This window comes from Phanerochaete carnosa, assembly GCF_000300595.1.
Source record: "Phanerochaete carnosa HHB-10118-sp unplaced genomic scaffold PHACAscaffold_3, whole genome shotgun sequence".
Lineage (NCBI taxonomy): Eukaryota > Fungi > Basidiomycota > Agaricomycetes > Polyporales > Phanerochaetaceae > Phanerochaete > Phanerochaete carnosa.
The window spans coordinates 1,022,355-1,040,604 of NW_006767630.1; the positions used below are offsets into that span (position 1 = coordinate 1,022,355).

Sequence of the window (18,250 nt, forward strand, 5' to 3'; positions counted from 1 at the left end):
CGCTGGGTCTGCGGCTCGATGGCATGTTGTCATCTCAGAGATAATCATGAAACGTTTTGAGCTTGATATTGACATGCTGATTTCAGATGGTCGCTGGAAGCCCTACACGCGACACCTACAACGCCTCAAACTTCGCTGACCAGGCAATCAGCTTCGTCTGCCTCGACTACAGCGGAACTGTCTCCAACAACCCCGCTTACGCTCAGCGCCAGGACATCAACTTCCCCGACATCAACATGTGTCAGGACGGCATCCGCCTCCAGGTCTTCTTCCCCCAGTGCTGGGATGGCGTCAACCTCGACAGCTCCGACCACAAGTCACACATGGCCTATCCCGTCGACACCTACGACGGTGGCCACTGTCCCGAGTCGCACCCAGTCCACACCGTCGCGATATTCTACGAGCAGATTGTGCCGGTCAGCAACTTCAACTACTGGGGCCAGGGAGCCTACGCCCTGTCCACCGGCGACCCGACTGGTCTGACGTACCACGCGGACTTCCTGATGGGATGGAATCAGTCTGTGCTGCAGGACTCGGTCGACAACTGCCACAACATGAACGGTGACATCACTCTGTGCCAGGTTCTTGTACCGTACATCAATGAGGATGCCGCGTCAGCATGCACTCTGGATGCTCAAGTCGTTGACGAGGATGTCGGACTCGGCGACCAGATCTCGGCGCTTCCTGGATGCAACCCCGTGCGGACGGACTTCTCTACGGAGGCGAGCTGCCCTAATTCGGTCACGCCCGGGTTCTTCAACCCTGTGGCGACACTCACTCCGGGATGGACGGACGTTGGCTGCATCGCTGAGGGCACGAATGGGCGTGCACTGACGGGCGCGTCGACGACGTCGCCGAACATGACTGTGAACTTCTGTGCGGGCTTCTGTGGAAGCAAGGGATATACATATGCGGGCGTCGAGTTTGGTGACGAGTGCTACTGCGGGAGCTCGTTTTCGAATGGAGCGAATGGGAGCGTGACGAACTGGTACGATTGCAGCACTCCCTGTGCGGGTAACCCAGAGTATGAGAAGTGCGGCGGCCCGCAGAGGCTCGAGCTCCTGAAGGCTGGTGGTGCTCCCGTCTCCATCTCCTCTTCGGCCGCTCCCAACTCGACACCCGTCCCCGTTCTCTCATCCTCGGCCGTCCCTCTCCCGGCCTCTTCTTCGGCCGTCTCTCTCCCAGCCTCCTCCTCTGCCATCCCTACTTCCCAAATTTTGGCTGCCCCCACGCCGTCTTCGGTCACGGCCTCCGTCTCCGCTGTGCCCGCTTCGGCTTCCTCCGCTGCACCGGCTTCTGGTTCATCCTCTGGCTCATGGGCCTCCGCAGGCTGTGTCCAGGACGGCCCCTCCCGTGCCCTAACTGGCTACAGCTTCACCTCATCGTCCATGACAACCGCGACGTGCCAGTCGACCTGCGCGCAAAAGGGCTTCACGATGGCCGGTATTGAATACGGCGATGAATGCTACTGTGAGTCGTTATCTTTGTGTGATGTTTACAGCTCATGTTGATATGACATTCTAGGCGGTAACTCGTTTGAGAACGGTCTTGGCCAGCAGGTCACCACCGGCCCCGCGTGCTACATGACCTGCAATGGTGCGCCCAACGAGAACTGTGGTGGCAGCTGGACGCTGAGCCTCTACACACTCAACGGCGCTGCGCCTGCTTCCTCTGCGTCTACCTCGTCCGCCCCTGCTCCTGCCGCCTCGGTCCCCGCCAACAACAGCGCCTCTGGCTCCTCATCTGCGTCTGGCACCTGGACTTCCGCCGGATGTGTCCAGGACGGCTCCGCTCGTGCCCTCACAGGCTACTCGTTCACCTCGTCGTCTTTGACGACCGCAATGTGCCAGACGACTTGTGCGCAGAAGGGTTTCACTATGGCCGGTATTGAGTATGGCGACGAGTGCTACTGTGAGTCACCCTCCTCGTGTGTCTAGAGCCTGCACTCAAACGGCCTTCCAGGTGGTGACTCGTTCCAGAATGGTCTTGGCCAGCAGGTCACCACTGGCCCCGCATGCTACATGACATGCAGCGGCGCGCCCAAGGAGAAGTGCGGTGGCAGCTGGACCCTGAGCCTCTACACACTCAACGGCAGCAGCGCAGCAAAGCGCTCCACGAAGCGCTCTAAGCACTTTGGCCGCCACCACCAGCTCCGTTCGCATTTCTGAGTTTGCCCCAGCCCGGGGACCGCGTTCCCGGCTGCCGCGCTGAGGCCTGGTCCTCTGCGCCCCTTTGATTTCCATTCTCGCTATCGCTACTCTGCTCTTCGTCGCTCTCAGTCCTCGCCTTGCATCACGATTCTCGTCTTTCTCACACCATCGTTGTCTCCCTGCTCTCGCATTCAAGTACCCCATCCGGCTCCGGCACGGCCCGCATGAGTCGCCACCTCCCATTCTCTCGTCTCTCTCGTCTTCAAGTCTCGCAGACGCACGTATCAGGTTGGGAGAGAGCGGACACACTTTTCGGCAACGCACGCGGCGCGCTCAGCTTGCACTCAACGACACACTTTTACTGGATAAAATTGCCTACGCGAGTGCTACGCCCCGCGCCACCACGCACGCACCGTCCGCGCTCTTTGACTTGCGAGCCCAACCATCATGCGTCTTTTCTCATCGGTTTTACCCTGACGCGCTAGGCTTTCGCGTCCGGTTTTCGAGTTGTCGTCGTAGCTTGTAGCTACGCCTGCCAGAGTTTCTGTTTGCTTCCGCGAATAAAGATTGATTTTGCAAGTGAATAGATATTCGCGCTCTGCGCGCCAAAAGCCACATGCTGTCCGGTGTGATACAGGGAGAGTGAGTGCTATCGATACAATATGACTACGGGATTGGGCTGATCTATCGCAAGTTATCTATATCGCCCATACAGGCAGCGGCCTCGCTGCTAGTACTGATACAGATTCCATGCAGGTGCCCTTCACGCGGCGGATGCGCCTTCGTACACCGCGCCGGTGCTCGAGAATCCGATCTCGAGTGTGCTGTCGTCCGAGCTGGACTCGACCTCGTCGAGCTCATACCACTCGCGGTGCCCGAATCCGTCCGAGGAGTCGTTGCTAAGGTCCAAGCACTCGCCGATATTTCCGACAAGCGCGGTCGTCGCTGGGTTGAAAGCCACACTCGAGAACTGCGACCACTGTTGCGCCTCGGTATCCTCATTGATGCGGCTGCCGAGCTTGCGCAGGTTCATCATGAAGCGGTTCGTGAGGATGAGGGGCTGTCAAAGGTTTGCTGTTAACGAGGCTCATGGTCTTGTGAAGGACGTGGACAGACCATCACGGAGAGCAAGGCGCTCAGCTGTTCGCCCTCTGACTGGAAGATGGGAGTTAGTCTTATTGTCCTGACTGGCAGAAAGGCGGCCAGTTCACGTACGGCGAAGATAGCCATCTGAGTGGCGTTAAGGATGAGAAGTACGCTGGGCAGATTGCATTTTTAGCCAGCTATCTGCAGTTGACTGGTTATCCGACAAGACTCACACGAAGTATGCAGTTCCTAGGGTGCGACTCTAGTCAGCACCCAAGTGAAACAAGAGCGCAATCAGCGACCTACCATCACGAAGAAGACACATCGACAACGAGATGGCAAGGTTGCTTCGCCGGGCAATTCTAAATTGTTGCGACGTTTTTATCCACGTTGCGGCGAGCACAACGACATCTTGAAGTATGAGCATGCTCCGCGTCAGATAAGCGCCTGAAGTGTCATGGTCAATGGTTGGCCTACAGGAAGCAGACCGTAACATCTTACATCTAGTTCATTACGTTAGCACACAGAGCACTATATTTATATAATTCAAATTTGACTTACATGGCATATTTGCGTTTGAAGTCAGATATGCTGCGAGTGAGCGTGACGAAACATCCGGACACATCGGGCGAATATGCAGGTAGGGTAATTGACGCAGACATCTTTGTGTCATCCCGTTAGCGCAAAGTCTCGCCAAGTAGTGAATACGCCCTACTGAGTTGGTGATAACCGGTGTGACACCTAATATAAAGACAATGACAAACAGCGAGCGGCTGTAACCCCAGACCGCAGATATTCTGAGTGCGATGAAAACTTTCGTAGCGTCAAAGTAAGATCTCGGATCAAAGGAAACTGAGAAAAGATTTGCTCACGGTCCACTTCGGCCCAACCAAGTATCGAAGCATAAGTTTCGATCCTTAGCCTTATGGAGCACCTATATTAAAATATAAGTCCATTTCCCAGGCATTGCAATAAGTATACAACTTACGCCTGCACAATCAGCAATTTCAGCATCGCCAATTCAACTCTCTAGGCCGATTGCTGTTAACTCACCAGGTCTGAATACTGTATAGGCTGCAAGAAGTAGCACACACCCAGAATAACCATGGTCCACCGGATCATTAACAGAAGGAAAGAGGTTACGTTCTTTCTTCTTTTCCATATGGTCTCAATCTCCTGCGGAATTGTGACAGCGTATTCGTATGCGACCAATACTGGAGAGCGAGTCAGGAGGAGAATATGAAATAATCGATTGGGCCTAATGGAGCGAACCTGAGACAGAAAGGTTGACTACGGCGCTGGCGAAAGTAGATAGCATTATTGCGAGCCGCAGGGGCACGACGTTGACACATACGCGTTGAACATGGCTCGATGGAACGTAACATCGAAGTCCGACATCGCTACGGCGTTTGTGCGAAGGCCAACAGTTCGTGAGGGAGTGGAAGCAAGCCCATTCTCTTGAATGCCTTCGTATATACCGTAAGATAGGCTCTTGAGGGGCCTAACATGATATACTGAAAGTACAAGGTGGCGGTAACCGACTCGCGGCACTATCAAAACCAGCTAAGGTGACGGCGCCGGCGTCACCCAAGACAAAGCCTGCCTATTTCGCGAAGCAAATAGCTAGGCACCAATCTACGAGCTGGGAAGAGAGGAAATAGAAACCGCTTCTTTGGCCCGCGTATGCTTTGTCAAGGCGAGGACTAGGAGTGATGGAGTGGCTGGTAGACATGCCGCTCCGTGATCCCACCGCCGTTACAGATTCGCGTGCAAATTGCTTCGAAGAGTCAGCTAATCACGTCTAGTGAATCAAGCAGGCTTAGACGTATCGAGGACTAAATATTGCGTTGAACGCTCTCTGAGCGCTAGCCATAGAGTGCAGCTGTCGTGGAGGGGGAGTGCAAGAAGTTGTCGGAGGTGACAGAGGTCAGACAGTGTCAGACAGCCTAATGCGGAAATTCCCGGGACCTCGAAAACCTTAAACCGCATCGCATCGCACAGGGGCCCATTCGGAAGGTTAAGAGAATAAAATTATAAACGGTGAAGGTCCAATTTATAGCCTCATATAATGCTTTAAAAAAATCATTCATTGCCCACAGGCTCGAGACAGTGGTTCAATGGGCAGTTCAGAAGGCTTGACAAATCAGCGACTGCCAGACCACGACGCACTGTAGCTCAGGTTCATACTATACTTTTTCAACCTGACCGGCGGCCACGCATCGTATCGGTATGCCGCTAACCTCTCCAATATTTTTTTCAATTAATGGAGGTTTTGGGGAGTTGCCAGAAAAATCCATTTGGGCGAAGTTCCCGTGAGTCGGTCAGGTCGAGAAAGTATAGTATCTCTCTTCGTTACTAGACGACATCATCACTTTCCCTTCAGCCCAGCACACGCCGCGACCCTCGTCAATTATGTGAGCTGCTTTGAAGAGTCATGTCTGCGGGAATGCTTGGCAAGGTCCGTGAATAGAAAGCTGAGTATCGCACTGGGTACTTTCTAAGTAGTCGTTGAAGAGCCTGGTCACTGAAAGCTGCGGTGGCAGAGGTCGCGAGACCTGAAGCGGGAAAATTTTGGGACCTTGAAAATCGCTGACCGCTAATGGGCCAAGGAAGGCACGACAGAAAAGTATCTCTCGGAAAACTCAGCAGATCATTGGCACGTCGATACAGCGTATAAATGTTCCACAGATATCTTTATAGAATACCCTGTAGTCCGAGCAAGCGTCCTGCGCTCATAAGCCCTCCTCAGCGGGCCCAGCTTGAAGACGATCGTCAAATGTGCTGTTCAGAAGGCTCAGCGATTGCTCAACTTCCCTGATAGAACGGTGAAAATAGATCCGACTCTGCGCCGCGCTCGGGACGTTAAAGCTGTCAGAGTCCTGCAAAAGCGTACGGAGCTCCATGATCAGGCGGCTAGAGAGGATGAGAGGCTGGAACGGAAAATGTCAAAATGAGTACAAGGGAAGCCTCAGGGGTACATGTGCTTCGACGTACAATCGCAACAAGGAGGGGGAAAGAACTTCCTCCATGATCCCATTGAACTGTTGTAAATGGGTCAGAGTTTCTCTAAGCTAGAACTACCAAGCACAGACCCCGACAATGCCCATCTAAATAACAATAAGAGATATTAATATGCTGGTTGCATGATGCCAGTAGTGCGGCGCAGGAACACACATGCATACGCACAGAAAGTGCACCGTTCCTATACAAGCGCTTTAAATTTGGAGGCGCGACGGCATGCAGCACAATAGACGCACCGCCACGCAGTATAGATGTCGTAATCGAAAATGAAAATCCTAGGCCTCTGGTAATCCACCATTGATGCAGCGTCTTCGCAAGTGTTAGGCTCAAAATAAGAATGTCTTGCAGCAGCAGCACGGCGCAAGTGGCACGAGCGGCTTGAATGCCATGCGAGTCAAATTGAATCCTGACACAAATACTGCGGCGAGGGACGTGTTCACTTACAGCTGGTGGCTTGGCATTGGTGAATGGTCGTAGTACGATGAGAGAGGACTCACATCATGTAGCTGCGAAGACTTGTCGACGGTGGACGACCATAACATCGGAATTGGAGCGAGTAGGCGTTACGATAATCTGCTGTTTCGAGCTATCATACGGATCCGTCAGTGCTGTGATCACATGCATTACTGAGGACACGTACGATATCTGTCAGGACGGGGGTTAGGCTCAAGAAGAAACTTGCAGCGAACAGGATCTTATTGCCACCCCATATGGCAGAGGTCTTGAGCGACGTGTACACTGTCCAGATATACACAGGCACCTCCGACCAGCAAGCATCTGCAAACGTACAACCAAGCATAATGTAGCCAATCAATTCCACTACATCACATATCCACCACGCCGCGGCGCAACTGGCGCATGATCTGTCAGTTTTTGCTATCGAAAATGTGAGGAACTCGTCTGACCTCTGAAACAAGTTAGACTAAACGCTTTAAAGAATTGCTGGTCGTAATTTACCTCAGGTGACAGCCGAAAGGCAAGAAGTAGATAACCTGCAGCTCCAAAAAGCAGAGTCCAATGAATCCCGAGCAAGACTATGGACATCGCGGTTGCCTTTCTCTTCCACACCGTTTCCACTTCCAAGGGAAAGGCGATGATGTATTCATATATGGATAGCGCTAGGGAAAGAATTCAAATCGAGTCTAGTCCCGCAACGAGTGGATACATGAAATAAACTCACTTGAAACGGCGAAGAACATTTTCGTGCTAAGGAAACGATAGTCCATATCAGCACGGGAATATTACAACGATCAAGGAAAAGTCTATTTGAGTTCCTCGGACTGCAGTGCCGCAGACCAGTCAAAAGGCGTCATATTGAAGGTATGAACTGGTCATGCAGGTGCCAGATACGAATGTCGAGTGTCGTTCAGCGGATTCTGCAGATACCTTATATAGTACGTACGACATGGCCACATCCAGGCTCCCAGAGTCGCTGAGGTTCCGGCAATATCACGCTCTGTCGTTGTCAAGCCTCAATGTGCAGTGCAGTGCCTTTATAGAAGAGGATGGTCGGATATCGTTCAAATTCCGAAGACGCATGCAACCCTGGGCGGCGTACCAAAGCTCTGTGTTGATCCAACCTTTTGGCTTTCTTCCAGAATAGGAAAGAAGGGGGAACGCAAATAATACCAAACAATCAAGTGCAATTCGCGCACAACGACGCTGTCTTCCAGCGACTTTCGTCTTAACACTGACACTCCCTTATACGCCTGCCTATAGCTATGGCTGGTAAGGAAATACATATGAAACTGCTATGGCTGGCTCATTGACATCGTTGTGTAGATCAGATTGAGCTCAGCACTCCCCCGTTTGACGGCATCTCCCAAGTCCGTTTCTCGCCTACAAGCCCGACAAATCTGCTAGTCGCATCCTGGGATACTGTAAGTCCTTTTTATTATGCGGACGGGCGCGGATCATGGCGTCAGGTCGCAACCTCACCCAGTCACTATCCTCCGTGTGGTCGTTCAGCTGTGCTCTTGTTCCCTGGTGCTGTGCTTTTTCTAACGTCTGGTGCCAGTGTCTTCCACCTAGATCGGTCGTGAGGGTCTTCTGGCTATCTTAGCGCAGCCTTGATCGACCGCTTCAGTGTCAATGTGCGTACCAGACCACGTTTTGACCAGCACGCCTGTCCGCAGTCTGCGTTCCACAATAATGTGCTGATTTCATTTGCCAGACAGTGCGACTTTACGATGTCGAAACGAATGAACAGAAAACTAAATTCGACCATCGAGCGGCTATTCTTGCCTGTGCTTTCGCCGACGGCGAACGTGCGTTTAGCGGGGGATTGGACACTTCTGTCCGGGAGTGCGTACACACCTGCCCTTAGGTTTTGTGCATGGCATTAAGCACTCTGTAGGCTGGAATTTAACACGGAAAAGATCAACAACCTGGGTCAACATTCGGACACCATCTCAAGCATGAACTGGTCTAAAGATTTCAGTACGTTTCTACGCATTCAGTTCCCATGCGCTCTCACGTTGCTCCTAGGCTCGCTTATTACGGGCTCATGGGACCGAACTGTACGCTTCTGGGATCCAAGGGCCGCGAATGCACAGCAATCGTCCGCTTCCCTGCCAGAGCGGATCTACCACATGGACCTTGTCAATCACACTCTCGTCATTGCGATGGCCAGCCGCCTATTCCACATCTACGATATCAGGAATATGAACACCCCGACGCAGAGCCGCGAGAGCAGCTTGAAATTCTTGACACGAGCGTTGGCATGTATGACGGACGGTCAGGGTACGTGCGCGCTTTGGCCGTTTTCGAGGCACGACGCTAATGTGGAGCGTAGGCTATGCCACCGCTTCCGTGGAAGGGCGGATTGCAGTTGAATACTTTGATCCCAGTCCCGAAGCGCAGGAGAAGAAGTACGCCTTCAAGTGTCACCGCCAGACTATTGACGACGTCGATCACGTATGGCCCGTCAACTCCCTTGCATTCCATCCGGTGTAAGTGCTCTAGTTTATTGGCGCATACTTTCAGGGCCAACGCCTCTACAGATACAACACTTTTGCTTCCGCCGGTTCCGACGGCACGGTGTCTATCTGGGACCACAAGCTGAAGAAGCGTCTGCGTCAGTACCCGAAGTATCACTCCGCAGTGCCTTCAATCGCATTCAACTGCGATGGTACAAAGCTTGCAGTCGGTGTCAGCTACGCCTGGGATGAGGGCGAAGAGGGAGCCAAGGCGGCAGAGAGGCCAAGTGTGTACATCCGGAACGCAGGGGACGAGGTTAAGGTGCGCACATGCAAAGTCGCCGTTCCACGCTTGTTGACTGATTGTGCTCTAGCCCAAGGGCTGGACGGGTAACTAGTCGTATCACTGTATCATGCTTGTGTTCATCGCGATGCGTATGAGGATGTCTTTCCTCAGCTCTTCTCCTGGCCATACGGTTGTGGTCTCCTTCGTTCTCCGATGAGCTGGGCTGCGTGGCGCATGAATCTTCGTGGTGCAGCGCGTCATCCCCGTTATCCGAGGAGTTGTTCATCCGCTAATTTTACTAGCCCTAGACCACGAGACGATCCCGGGAAGTTGTTCATCTACTGACTTTCAGACCGCGAGATGATTGGCCGGAAGGCCGTAGGTCACGGTAGGTGCCACCATAAAGAAGGTCGGCTTTGCAAATCCCGCAATGTCGCCATTGCAGGTGCCTGAAAAAGGTTTGCAATCGGATCTGGGCTGCTCCCTGTAGTCCTTCTGTGAGCACCTTTCAAATTCGTATCTCCGGTACCGAGGCCGCTTTTGCGCTTTAGACGCTCAAACTTGCAGGTTGTGCAATTGTGGCATCTCATTGCGAGTGCCCGAACCGTGTGACGGAAAGTTCTGCCTCTGTGCTCTGTCAAATACGCGGTCGAAAGAAGCGTAAAATTCTGCAGAACGTTCTACAGCACGAAGCGGTCGATTATATGTGCGCGAGTTCTAGGTCGTGGACACCTCTTGGTCCGTCTCTCTTCTTTTCCCTTCCCCTCCCATCGCAGTCCGTGTTGGTGTCGATACAAAATGTCATTCGTGGCAAAAGTCTTTGGAAAGTATGGGAGCAACGAAAACCCAACGTCTGTGCCTCCAACCTCGCCTTCTCTCGTATACGATGCCCAACCCGAGAAGAAAACGGAACTTTCCCGTCCTACATCTCCTGTTGGCTCAGGCAAGTTCGAGGGATTCGAAGGAGGCGCTGCTGAGAAAAATAGCATCGAAGTTGGCGACTTGACCTTGGATGAGGGTACCGCGCGCCGAAGCCGTTCATCACGCTTTTGTTTTTTTTCTCTGACGCGTTTATTCATTAGACGCCGCCGGAGGCATGGGCCGTCACCTCGGTGTCTTCAGTTGCACCCTCCTAATGTGCGTTCTCCACCTTTTAGCGCAGTTTCCTGGCTGACAGCAATATCAGCGTCGGTCGTGTCATTGGTACAGGGATTTTCTCGACGCCGTCCTCCATCCTGGGCTCCGTCGGGTCCGTTGGCGCTTCACTATGTCTGTGGGCCCTTGGCTTCATCATCTCGTTCTTCGGCCTCTTCATCTGGCTCGAGCTCGGTACGATGTTCCCGCGCAGCGGTGGAGAGAAGAATTACCTCGAGGCCGCATTCCCGCGCCCGAAGCACCTCATGACTATGGTGTTCGCCACCCAGGTCATCCTGCTTGGTTTCAGTGCTTCGAACAGCATCGTATGCATCCGTGATTCTCACCTATTGGTGGATCTAATATCTAACGATTATGTGTCTATTGCGGCCTTCATTTGGCCAGGTCTTCGCTGAGAAGTGAGTCTTCCATTTCCTAGCTGCGGACTACTTACTGAATCTCGTAGCATTCTTGTTGCTGCAGGTCATGAAGCCGGGCGTTGGACCTCACGAGGGATCGGCCTAGGCGGTATGTTGGATTCAGTACCGTCGTCAAGGATCTTTCCGAGTAATGCAACGCGTTCTCTACGTAGTGATTGCCTTTGCCGCCTTTAGCCACGGTATTGTGCCTCGTTTTGGATTGCTCGTCATGAACGTAAGTCATCATATGTGCAGGTACAATGTATGCAGTTGCTGACTTTCCCTGAAGGCCCTCGGTGTTGTCAAAATTGTTATCTTGGTTTTCGTCGCTGTCAGCGGCTGGGCCGTCCTCGCCGGGCACACGAAGGTCACGGACCCTCACATCAATTTCCGAAACGCCTTCGCAGGTAGTTCTCATAGTAGCAACGATGTGCGTCTTCATCTTATCTCAACCACCACCGTGCTGACGCCGCCTTCAGTACGCCACTGCGCTCTTTAAAATTCTCTTCGCCTATGCGGGCTGGACGAACCTCAACTACGTCCTGAATAACGTCAAGAACCCGATCCGTACGCTCAAGATTGCAGGTCCGCTTGGCCTCGGCATCTGTGCCTTCTTCTACCTTTTTGCGAACATCGCCTATTTCGGTGCCGCGAGCAAGGAGGAAATCCTTAACAGCGGTGTCACCGTCGCGTCGCTCTTCTTCGGTAAGGTCTTCGGCCCTCAGGCACAGAAGGCCCTCACCGTCTTCGTCGCGCTCAGCGCTCTCGGCAACGTGCTGTCGGTTACATTCTCGTGTTGCCGTATCAACCAAGAGCTGGCGAAGGAGGGTCTCGCCCTCCCGTTCGGTAACCGCTTCTGGGCGTCGAACTGGCCGACGAAGAAGTCACCCTTCCCGGGTCTCATTCTCCATCTCATTCCTTCGGTGCGTACCGTCACTTCTTGCGTGACATACTAATCTCACCGAACGACCTAGGCTGTCATCATGATTGCCCCTCCGCCCAACGTTGCTTACCCCTTCATCCTGGATTTAGAGGGCTACCCCATCCAAATTATCAACACCCTGGTCGTCTTCGTAAGTACACATCGTTTTTCAAGCGCGCTGCGACTGATCACGCTTAAGGCGCTATTCTGGCTGCGCTGGAAGAGGCCCGACGTCACCCGACCTTTCAAAGTCTTTCTGCCTTTCGCATTTGTCTTCTTAGCTTCCTGCGTCTTCCGTAAGTTCCGGGCCCATCTTCCCATCGCGATGTTGTTTCTGATCGCGGCTAACAGTGCTTGTTGCGCCTTTCATCCGCCCCGCCAACGGCGTCGGTGATACTCCGCCCATCCCGTACTATATGTACGCTGTCACCGGCTGGGCCTTAATGGCCTTCGCCGTATGGTACTGGGCTATGTGGAAGAAGATCCTTCCGTGGGGTTTCAGGTACAAGCTCGTCCCGGTCAAGGAAACACTGTCAGACGGAACTGTGCTCATTGTAGTATGTTTCTTCTCGTGCTCGTGCATTCGAGAAGTCTTGCTAAATTTGTTTGCGTTGCAGTACGAACACAAGAAACTAAATTAGCTGCTATATATCAGTGTACTGTTGGTAAAATGCTATAATCACGTCCACATTCAAAACAATTATTCGCGCGCGAGCAGCGGTAGTCACTCATAGACTAGATAGACGATTTCAACATTAAATTTTTCAGCTCTGGTGTTGGCTGTGCCTGTGAGCATATGTCAAGCAAGTTTGTCCGCTGAACGACCAAGGTTGCAGGCAAGGTTGATCGAACTTCTATGTCGCTTCCGGCAACTTTTGCTCCTGATCTCGCTAAGTGTCGCTCTTTGACGACACGTGATTGTAAGTGGCTCTCTGCTGCACTGGTTTCCACCGCGCTATGCCGTTTCATGTCGCTAAAATGCTAACGAGCACTGGCGGAGGACCACCTACGCCGTGATGAGGAACAGAAAGGCGCCACCCCGAGTACCGATAGCGTGCGCGAACTTACATCATACTTCTTTTCTTAATGGCCAACCGAGACCGTGAGTGCTAAGCCGCCCGAGAATCGTCCAGTCGTCTTGAGCACATCAAAAGTTTTTGCAGGAGACCATGCTTGTCGCATCAGGTGCGTTTAGCGAGCCAGCTTCCTCCGCCCTGAACGTCGGCCCTGGCGTGATGCACAGCCAAAACTGCCAATGGTGCAATATGGCGATAACGCAGCGCTCGTGATGTCTTCCTGCTCCAGAAGGGGGACTTCTATCCGGATAAAAGCTCAGAACGCTCGTGCATATAAGATTGCGGGCATGCTTCTCTGGCTGACGGGACAGTCGCCACCTTCACCCACCCTGTCGCAGCCATGCCGTCGTGGTCAAGCTTCCTTCCGTCCCGCCAGCAGGACGGAGCCGCCGACGTCCAAAAGAGCCCAAACCCTAGTACCTCTGGGTCCGAGAAGGGCTTCCACGACAAAGACGCCGATTCTGTGTCCGCCATCCGAGAGGCGGAGAACATCAGCCCTGGGGACTTGACTCTAGAGGAAGGTGAGGTCCCTCAAGTTCAGGAAATCCAGGGTTTATCCATGGAGACGCGCTGACGAGCTTCGACGTCTACACAGATGCTGCCGGTGGAATGGGTCGCCATCTCGGCGTGTTCAGTTGCACCCTTCTCATGTACGTCTAAGCCAAACGCCAATCAGCTCCTTTGCTGACCCCATTCTAGCGTAGGACGGATCATTGGCACGGGCATCTTCTCAACACCATCGTCAATCCTCGGGTCCGTCGGATCCGTCGGTGCTTCCCTGATGCTCTGGGTGCTCGGCTTCATACTCTCGTTCTGCGGTCTGTTCATTTGGCTCGAGTTTGGCACGATGTACCCGCGCAGCGGAGGCGAAAAAGTCTATCTCGAGGCCGTGTACACAAAACCTAGGTATCTCGCAACCGTCATCTTTGCCGCCAATGCCATCCTGCTGGGCTTCACTGCATCGGGGTGTATTGTGAGTAACCTTATCACCTCGGTCCCGAACACAACTCATGGAGGTGGCAGGTGTTCGCTAGCAAGTGGGTAATCTCGTCTGAACGAGAAGATCTGGCTAACAAGCTACTTCTTCTAGCATTTTGGAAGCTGCAGGGAAGGAGGCTACGGAATGGGCGGAAAGAGGCATTGCCTTGGGCGGTATGTCTGCTGTTCTCAGCGGTCGCAGAGTTGCTAACTTGATGCAAGTGATATTCTTTGTGACACTCCTCCATGGTATTACACCGCGCCTCGGTGTCTACGTCATGAATGTGACTAGCATATATATGTTACCATGCTACCATTCCCTGATACATTTTTGGTGTGCAGGGTCTCAGCGTCTTCAAGATTGTCATCCTACTCTTCGTAGTCATCAGCGGTACATTCCCATCCATCTTCCTTCCTCAGCCGTTGCTGACAGCGTGCGACAGGCTGGGTCGTCCTTGGCGATCACACGAGAGTGAAGGACCCGTTCGTCAACTTCCGTCATGCTTTTGCTGGCAGCTCACACAGCTCGAACGACGTGAGTGCCGCGTACACAGCCCTGCAGGCTTTTGTGCTAAGTCGAACGATAGTATGCGACGGCGACATTCAAAGTGTTGAATGCGTATGCGGGATGGTCGAACGTGAACTACGTCTTGAACAATGTCAAGAACCCGGTCCGGACGCTCAAGATTGCTGGCCCGCTCGGACTCGGTATTTGTGCGGTGCTGTACTTGCTGGCCAACGTAGCTTACTTTGCGTACGTCGCCCAGCTGAATGGATGTATGCGCTTAATCTGATACTGCCTCCAGCGCCGCCTCGAAGGAAGAGATCCAGAATACCGGCGTAACCGTCGCTTCTCTGTTCTTCCACAATGTGTTCGGTACGAAAGCCCAGAAGGCCCTCACCGTCTTCGTTGCGCTCAGCGCGCTCGGCAACGTCGTTAGTATAGTACGCATAAGCTTCCCGCTCGTTACGACATTTGGTTGCTGAAAACGCCGCATTAGACCTTCGCTGCGGCTCGGGTGAACCAGGAGCTCGCCAAGGAGGGCATTCCTCTGCCCTTCGGCAGTCGCTTCTGGGCGTCAAATTGGCCGACGGGCAAGTCTCCACTCCCAGGACTAATTGTCCACCTTATCCCGTCTGTGAGTACCTGTTTCCCATCGGCCTAAAGGAATGCCTAATGGAGAATCAAACGAAAGGTGATTGTCATTCTTGCCCCTCCGCCTAACGTAAGTGTTTATACACACGTATCTTTATGCGAACTGCTCACCGTCTATCAGATCGCATACCCCTTCATCCTTGACGTCGAAGGTTATCCTGGCCAGATTATCAACTTTTTCATCGTCCTGGTACGTGCTGACACAGTAGCGTCCTTCTATTACGCTTGTCTGACGAACTGTACACAGGGTCTCTTCTGGCTCAGATGGAAAAAGCCCCACGTGCACCGACCCTTCAAAGTATGGTGGCCGCTAGCTGTATTCTTCCTAGCAGCGGCAACGTTCCGTACGTATTCTCCGATGCAACTCGGAGGACTCGCGACTCACCGGGAATTATAGTGCTCGTCGCGCCTTTCCTCAGGCCCGCGAACGGCGTTGGCGATACGCCGCCGCTGCCATACTACCTATACTGCTTGGTCGGCATCGCAGTCATGTTCGCTGGTGTCTTGTACTGGGCGGGATGGCGCATCCTTCTTCCGAAGGTCTTCGGCTACGAGCTCGTCCCGCGAAAAGAGACATTGGCCGACGGGACAGTCATTACACGAGTACGTCATTCGGTTTTTACGTAGGCCTCGTTCAGTATTGATGCGATATCCTTGTAGTTCTCACGAAGAAAAGCCGAATAGTAGGATTGGCTTGGGGACATCCGGGTATGCTGCGTTTGGGGCTGGGCGTATACGTGTACTATAAATCGGTGTCTTTGACACTGTTTTGGGAATCTAAGGCTACATTACGAGTGTCCTGGGATGATGTAAATGAGGTAGAATGAGGCGAAGACCCTTCGAGGCTTACCGAGATAAAACTGTAATCGAGAGCATGTAGTAGATATGGGAGAGTATGACACGCGAGAAGCGAAAAGCCAAATTTTTCGAAAGTTTACCTAAGGAAATGGTCAAACGATGGGCGATACCTTGATTGGATCGACACGTACTTAGATTGCAGTCCCTTCGAAGACACCTTTTCCACCGCATTGATTAACGAAGTTTTCCAATCTGCACAGGGGACATCGTCATCCCATGCGTTGGGCCCGTATCCTGCCCAAGACACCACCCGTATCTGATGCCCGGTACTGACGCACTCAAGGAAGGTCATGATCGTACCGATGCAACCGACGCGCACGTTCTCCTCGTGGTAGACTTCGCCCTGCTTGAGGGTCGGTCGGAGAGCGTCTTCACCTATCTTGCGCACGAGCTTCGTAATTGGCACGCTCTTCGCGTCCGAGACGCGGTAGCGTGCCCACGGCTTCGAGTCGGCTGGCGGGTCCTCCATGCGCACGATACGCATAACGAAGACGTTGTGCTTCCACGCGTCCGTGTTGCCTTGTTGCACGCCGAAACACCTGTAACTCGCCTGGCAGATCACCGGTCGGAATCGCTTCAGGAACTCGCCCATCTCCTGGTTTACTTGGAGACTCGAGGGTCGCGGCCGCGTTCCGGAGACGTAGCTCTCCAGACGTTCGAGCTCATCCTGGAGAGCCATAGCTTCACGATACTCACGATTGGTCTTGCAGGCTCGCTTGTGGAATTGCCAATCTGCCTTTTGACATTGCAGACTCTGTAAATTCGCGTCAGCGAGAAGGACGGTGGCGAAATAAGGAGGGAACTGACACAGTAGGCTGTTATCTTACACGACGAGCAGACCATCAGTCGTGCCCCCTCAGCCTTCCGTTTCCAACCTGTGCGATGGGTCCATTCCTCAAACACTCAAAATTAAAATGTACACGCACATTTCTGACACTGTCTATAGTGGCTCCGTGTCTCTTTCGATTGCATATCGACAGAGTCAAGATTGTCCGGATCCCGGGCAAACATCTTCGCACCCCAATCACCATCGGACATCCGTGCTTCATGTTTTCGTGGTTCAGCCGGCGATGGGTCGGTACGAGAACATGAGGTCATAACGGGACTGGAAATTGTATACAACGAGGAAGTATGGAGAAGTTGTATTGAGTCGGGAGCGAGACAGGAGCCTACTTTCAAGCGCCAGCTTTCGGCACCAGTGGCACGTGATGCGCAAGTCGAGCGCCGCGATATTGTCTACGCGTACGGCGTAATCTTCCTCGTTCCCCCCAAATGGTGCGAAAAGAGACCCAAATCTAACAGAAGGATAACGCACGACTGGAAGTCCAGCACACCTCAGCTCGGAGTTGCAGTGGCGCGACTGGTCGTAAGCTGAGTGAATTGCACTGGCGACTGGCCTTCTCCTGCCAAAAATATTCTAGTAATCTCGGAATAAACCACAACACTGGACCTCTTTAACGTTTCTGTGCGCCTGCAAATCGCTGGGCCACCCTACACGTGTATTAAAGATATCGATTTCGGGCTATTGTGCAACCTCGGCATGCTGCATGAGGCGCGAACTAGACCAGGGCCAGACGGCGGAGTGGGACGTGCTGCACAAGCGAATATTGTCCCATTTTCTGGTGGAAGGTATGGGCAGCCTCATGGCAATGCGTCGCGCGAAAGGCGGCGATGTGGATGCTGGGAAGTACTTCATGGGGTGCATGTTGTGCAACCTTGTTCCGCTTCCACCCGAAACCTGTACGCTTCTAGAGTAGTACACCGAGACATGTGCCCTTAAGGACGCGTACAGACGGTGGGAAAGGGAGACATGAAGAGCAAAGAAGCAGGGAAGGAAGGGCGGAGATTGATGACGAGCTTGAACACGGCCAAGAGCTGGGTCGGAACATAGACGGGGTGCTTGCATATACCCATTTACTGCAACTTGAAAGACACGAATAGGCGTTAGGTACCCGCAGAGATACGGTGTAGGCTACAACTTCTCTCCCACGTTAATCCTGCTGTAATTTCCAGGGAGAGGCCGAGTACGTACTTCGAGAAGGCTTTGAAGTCGAGGACCTCTGCGTCACTCAACAGACAGAAAGCTAAGCTGAATGTGAGATGGCAAGCTCTGCCAGTAGCTTGTACACCCTCATAGTGCTGATACGTTCAATCACGTTGACCGCGTCGTCCATGCGCGATGTTCGCAGAGACAGTGCTGGGCGACACCTTCGCTAGGACTTACATACTTTGTCCTCTAGCTGAGT

The 18,250-nt window shown here is 53.0% G+C and overlaps 7 protein-coding genes across 7 annotated transcripts; 4 read left to right on the forward strand and 3 right to left on the reverse strand.

The window, feature by feature from the left end:
- Positions 1-86: 86 nt before the first annotated feature.
- Positions 87-2,728, forward strand: PHACADRAFT_251488 (uncharacterized protein; the record flags this gene model as incomplete). Its single annotated transcript, XM_007392982.1, has 3 exons — positions 87-1,470; positions 1,525-1,911; positions 1,963-2,728. 3 exons carry the CDS (start codon positions 87-89, stop codon positions 2,166-2,168), a joined length of 1,977 nt encoding a protein of 658 aa, XP_007393044.1. The 3' UTR covers positions 2,169-2,728.
- On the reverse strand, positions 2,728-5,093 carry PHACADRAFT_251491 (uncharacterized protein). Its single transcript, XM_007392983.1, has 12 exons — positions 4,591-5,093; positions 4,509-4,534; positions 4,331-4,450; positions 4,225-4,277; positions 4,109-4,170; positions 3,952-4,049; positions 3,796-3,898; positions 3,543-3,683; positions 3,470-3,485; positions 3,366-3,408; positions 3,267-3,305; positions 2,728-3,210 (listed from the first exon to the last, which is right to left on the reverse strand). The coding sequence occupies exons 4-12, from the start codon at positions 4,248-4,250 to the stop codon at positions 2,914-2,916; spliced, it is 825 nt and encodes a 274-aa protein (XP_007393045.1). The 5' UTR covers positions 4,251-4,277; positions 4,331-4,450; positions 4,509-4,534; positions 4,591-5,093; the 3' UTR covers positions 2,728-2,913.
- Positions 5,094-5,968: 875 nt separating this feature from the next.
- Positions 5,969-7,092, reverse strand: PHACADRAFT_182158 (uncharacterized protein; the record flags this gene model as incomplete). Its single annotated transcript, XM_007392984.1, has 6 exons — positions 6,898-7,092; positions 6,755-6,843; positions 6,411-6,675; positions 6,329-6,343; positions 6,231-6,307; positions 5,969-6,149 (listed from the first exon to the last, which is right to left on the reverse strand). The coding sequence occupies exons 1-6, from the start codon at positions 7,054-7,056 to the stop codon at positions 5,969-5,971; spliced, it is 786 nt and encodes a 261-aa protein (XP_007393046.1). The 5' UTR covers positions 7,057-7,092.
- An 886-nt stretch (positions 7,093-7,978) lies between these two features.
- Positions 7,979-9,755, forward strand: PHACADRAFT_170913 (uncharacterized protein; the record flags this gene model as incomplete). The annotated part of the gene is made up of 8 exons (XM_007392985.1): positions 7,979-7,985; positions 8,040-8,137; positions 8,431-8,561; positions 8,614-8,696; positions 8,745-8,999; positions 9,052-9,208; positions 9,260-9,497; positions 9,550-9,755. The coding sequence occupies 8 exons, from the start codon at positions 7,979-7,981 to the stop codon at positions 9,571-9,573; spliced, it is 993 nt and encodes a 330-aa protein (XP_007393047.1). The 3' UTR covers positions 9,574-9,755.
- Positions 9,756-10,259: 504 nt separating this feature from the next.
- On the forward strand, positions 10,260-12,577 carry PHACADRAFT_192839 (uncharacterized protein; the record flags this gene model as incomplete). Its single annotated transcript, XM_007392986.1, has 12 exons — positions 10,260-10,479; positions 10,544-10,598; positions 10,648-10,921; positions 11,001-11,014; positions 11,062-11,123; positions 11,188-11,249; positions 11,304-11,444; positions 11,494-11,937; positions 11,989-12,087; positions 12,136-12,232; positions 12,288-12,493; positions 12,554-12,577. 12 exons carry the CDS (start codon positions 10,260-10,262, stop codon positions 12,575-12,577), a joined length of 1,698 nt encoding a protein of 565 aa, XP_007393048.1.
- A 583-nt stretch (positions 12,578-13,160) lies between these two features.
- On the forward strand, positions 13,161-16,094 carry PHACADRAFT_170914 (uncharacterized protein). Its single transcript, XM_007392987.1, has 15 exons — positions 13,161-13,533; positions 13,608-13,662; positions 13,712-13,985; positions 14,036-14,049; positions 14,103-14,164; positions 14,213-14,274; positions 14,333-14,381; positions 14,434-14,525; positions 14,578-14,744; positions 14,797-14,935; positions 14,992-15,129; positions 15,187-15,216; positions 15,268-15,336; positions 15,394-15,490; positions 15,544-16,094. The coding sequence occupies exons 1-15, from the start codon at positions 13,353-13,355 to the stop codon at positions 15,771-15,773; spliced, it is 1,659 nt and encodes a 552-aa protein (XP_007393049.1). The 5' UTR covers positions 13,161-13,352; the 3' UTR covers positions 15,774-16,094.
- Positions 16,081-16,766, reverse strand: PHACADRAFT_138942 (uncharacterized protein; the record flags this gene model as incomplete). The annotated part of the gene is made up of 1 exon (XM_007392988.1): positions 16,081-16,766. Exon 1 carries the CDS (start codon positions 16,681-16,683, stop codon positions 16,081-16,083), a length of 603 nt encoding a protein of 200 aa, XP_007393050.1. The 5' UTR covers positions 16,684-16,766.
- Positions 16,767-18,250: the final 1,484 nt, after the last annotated feature.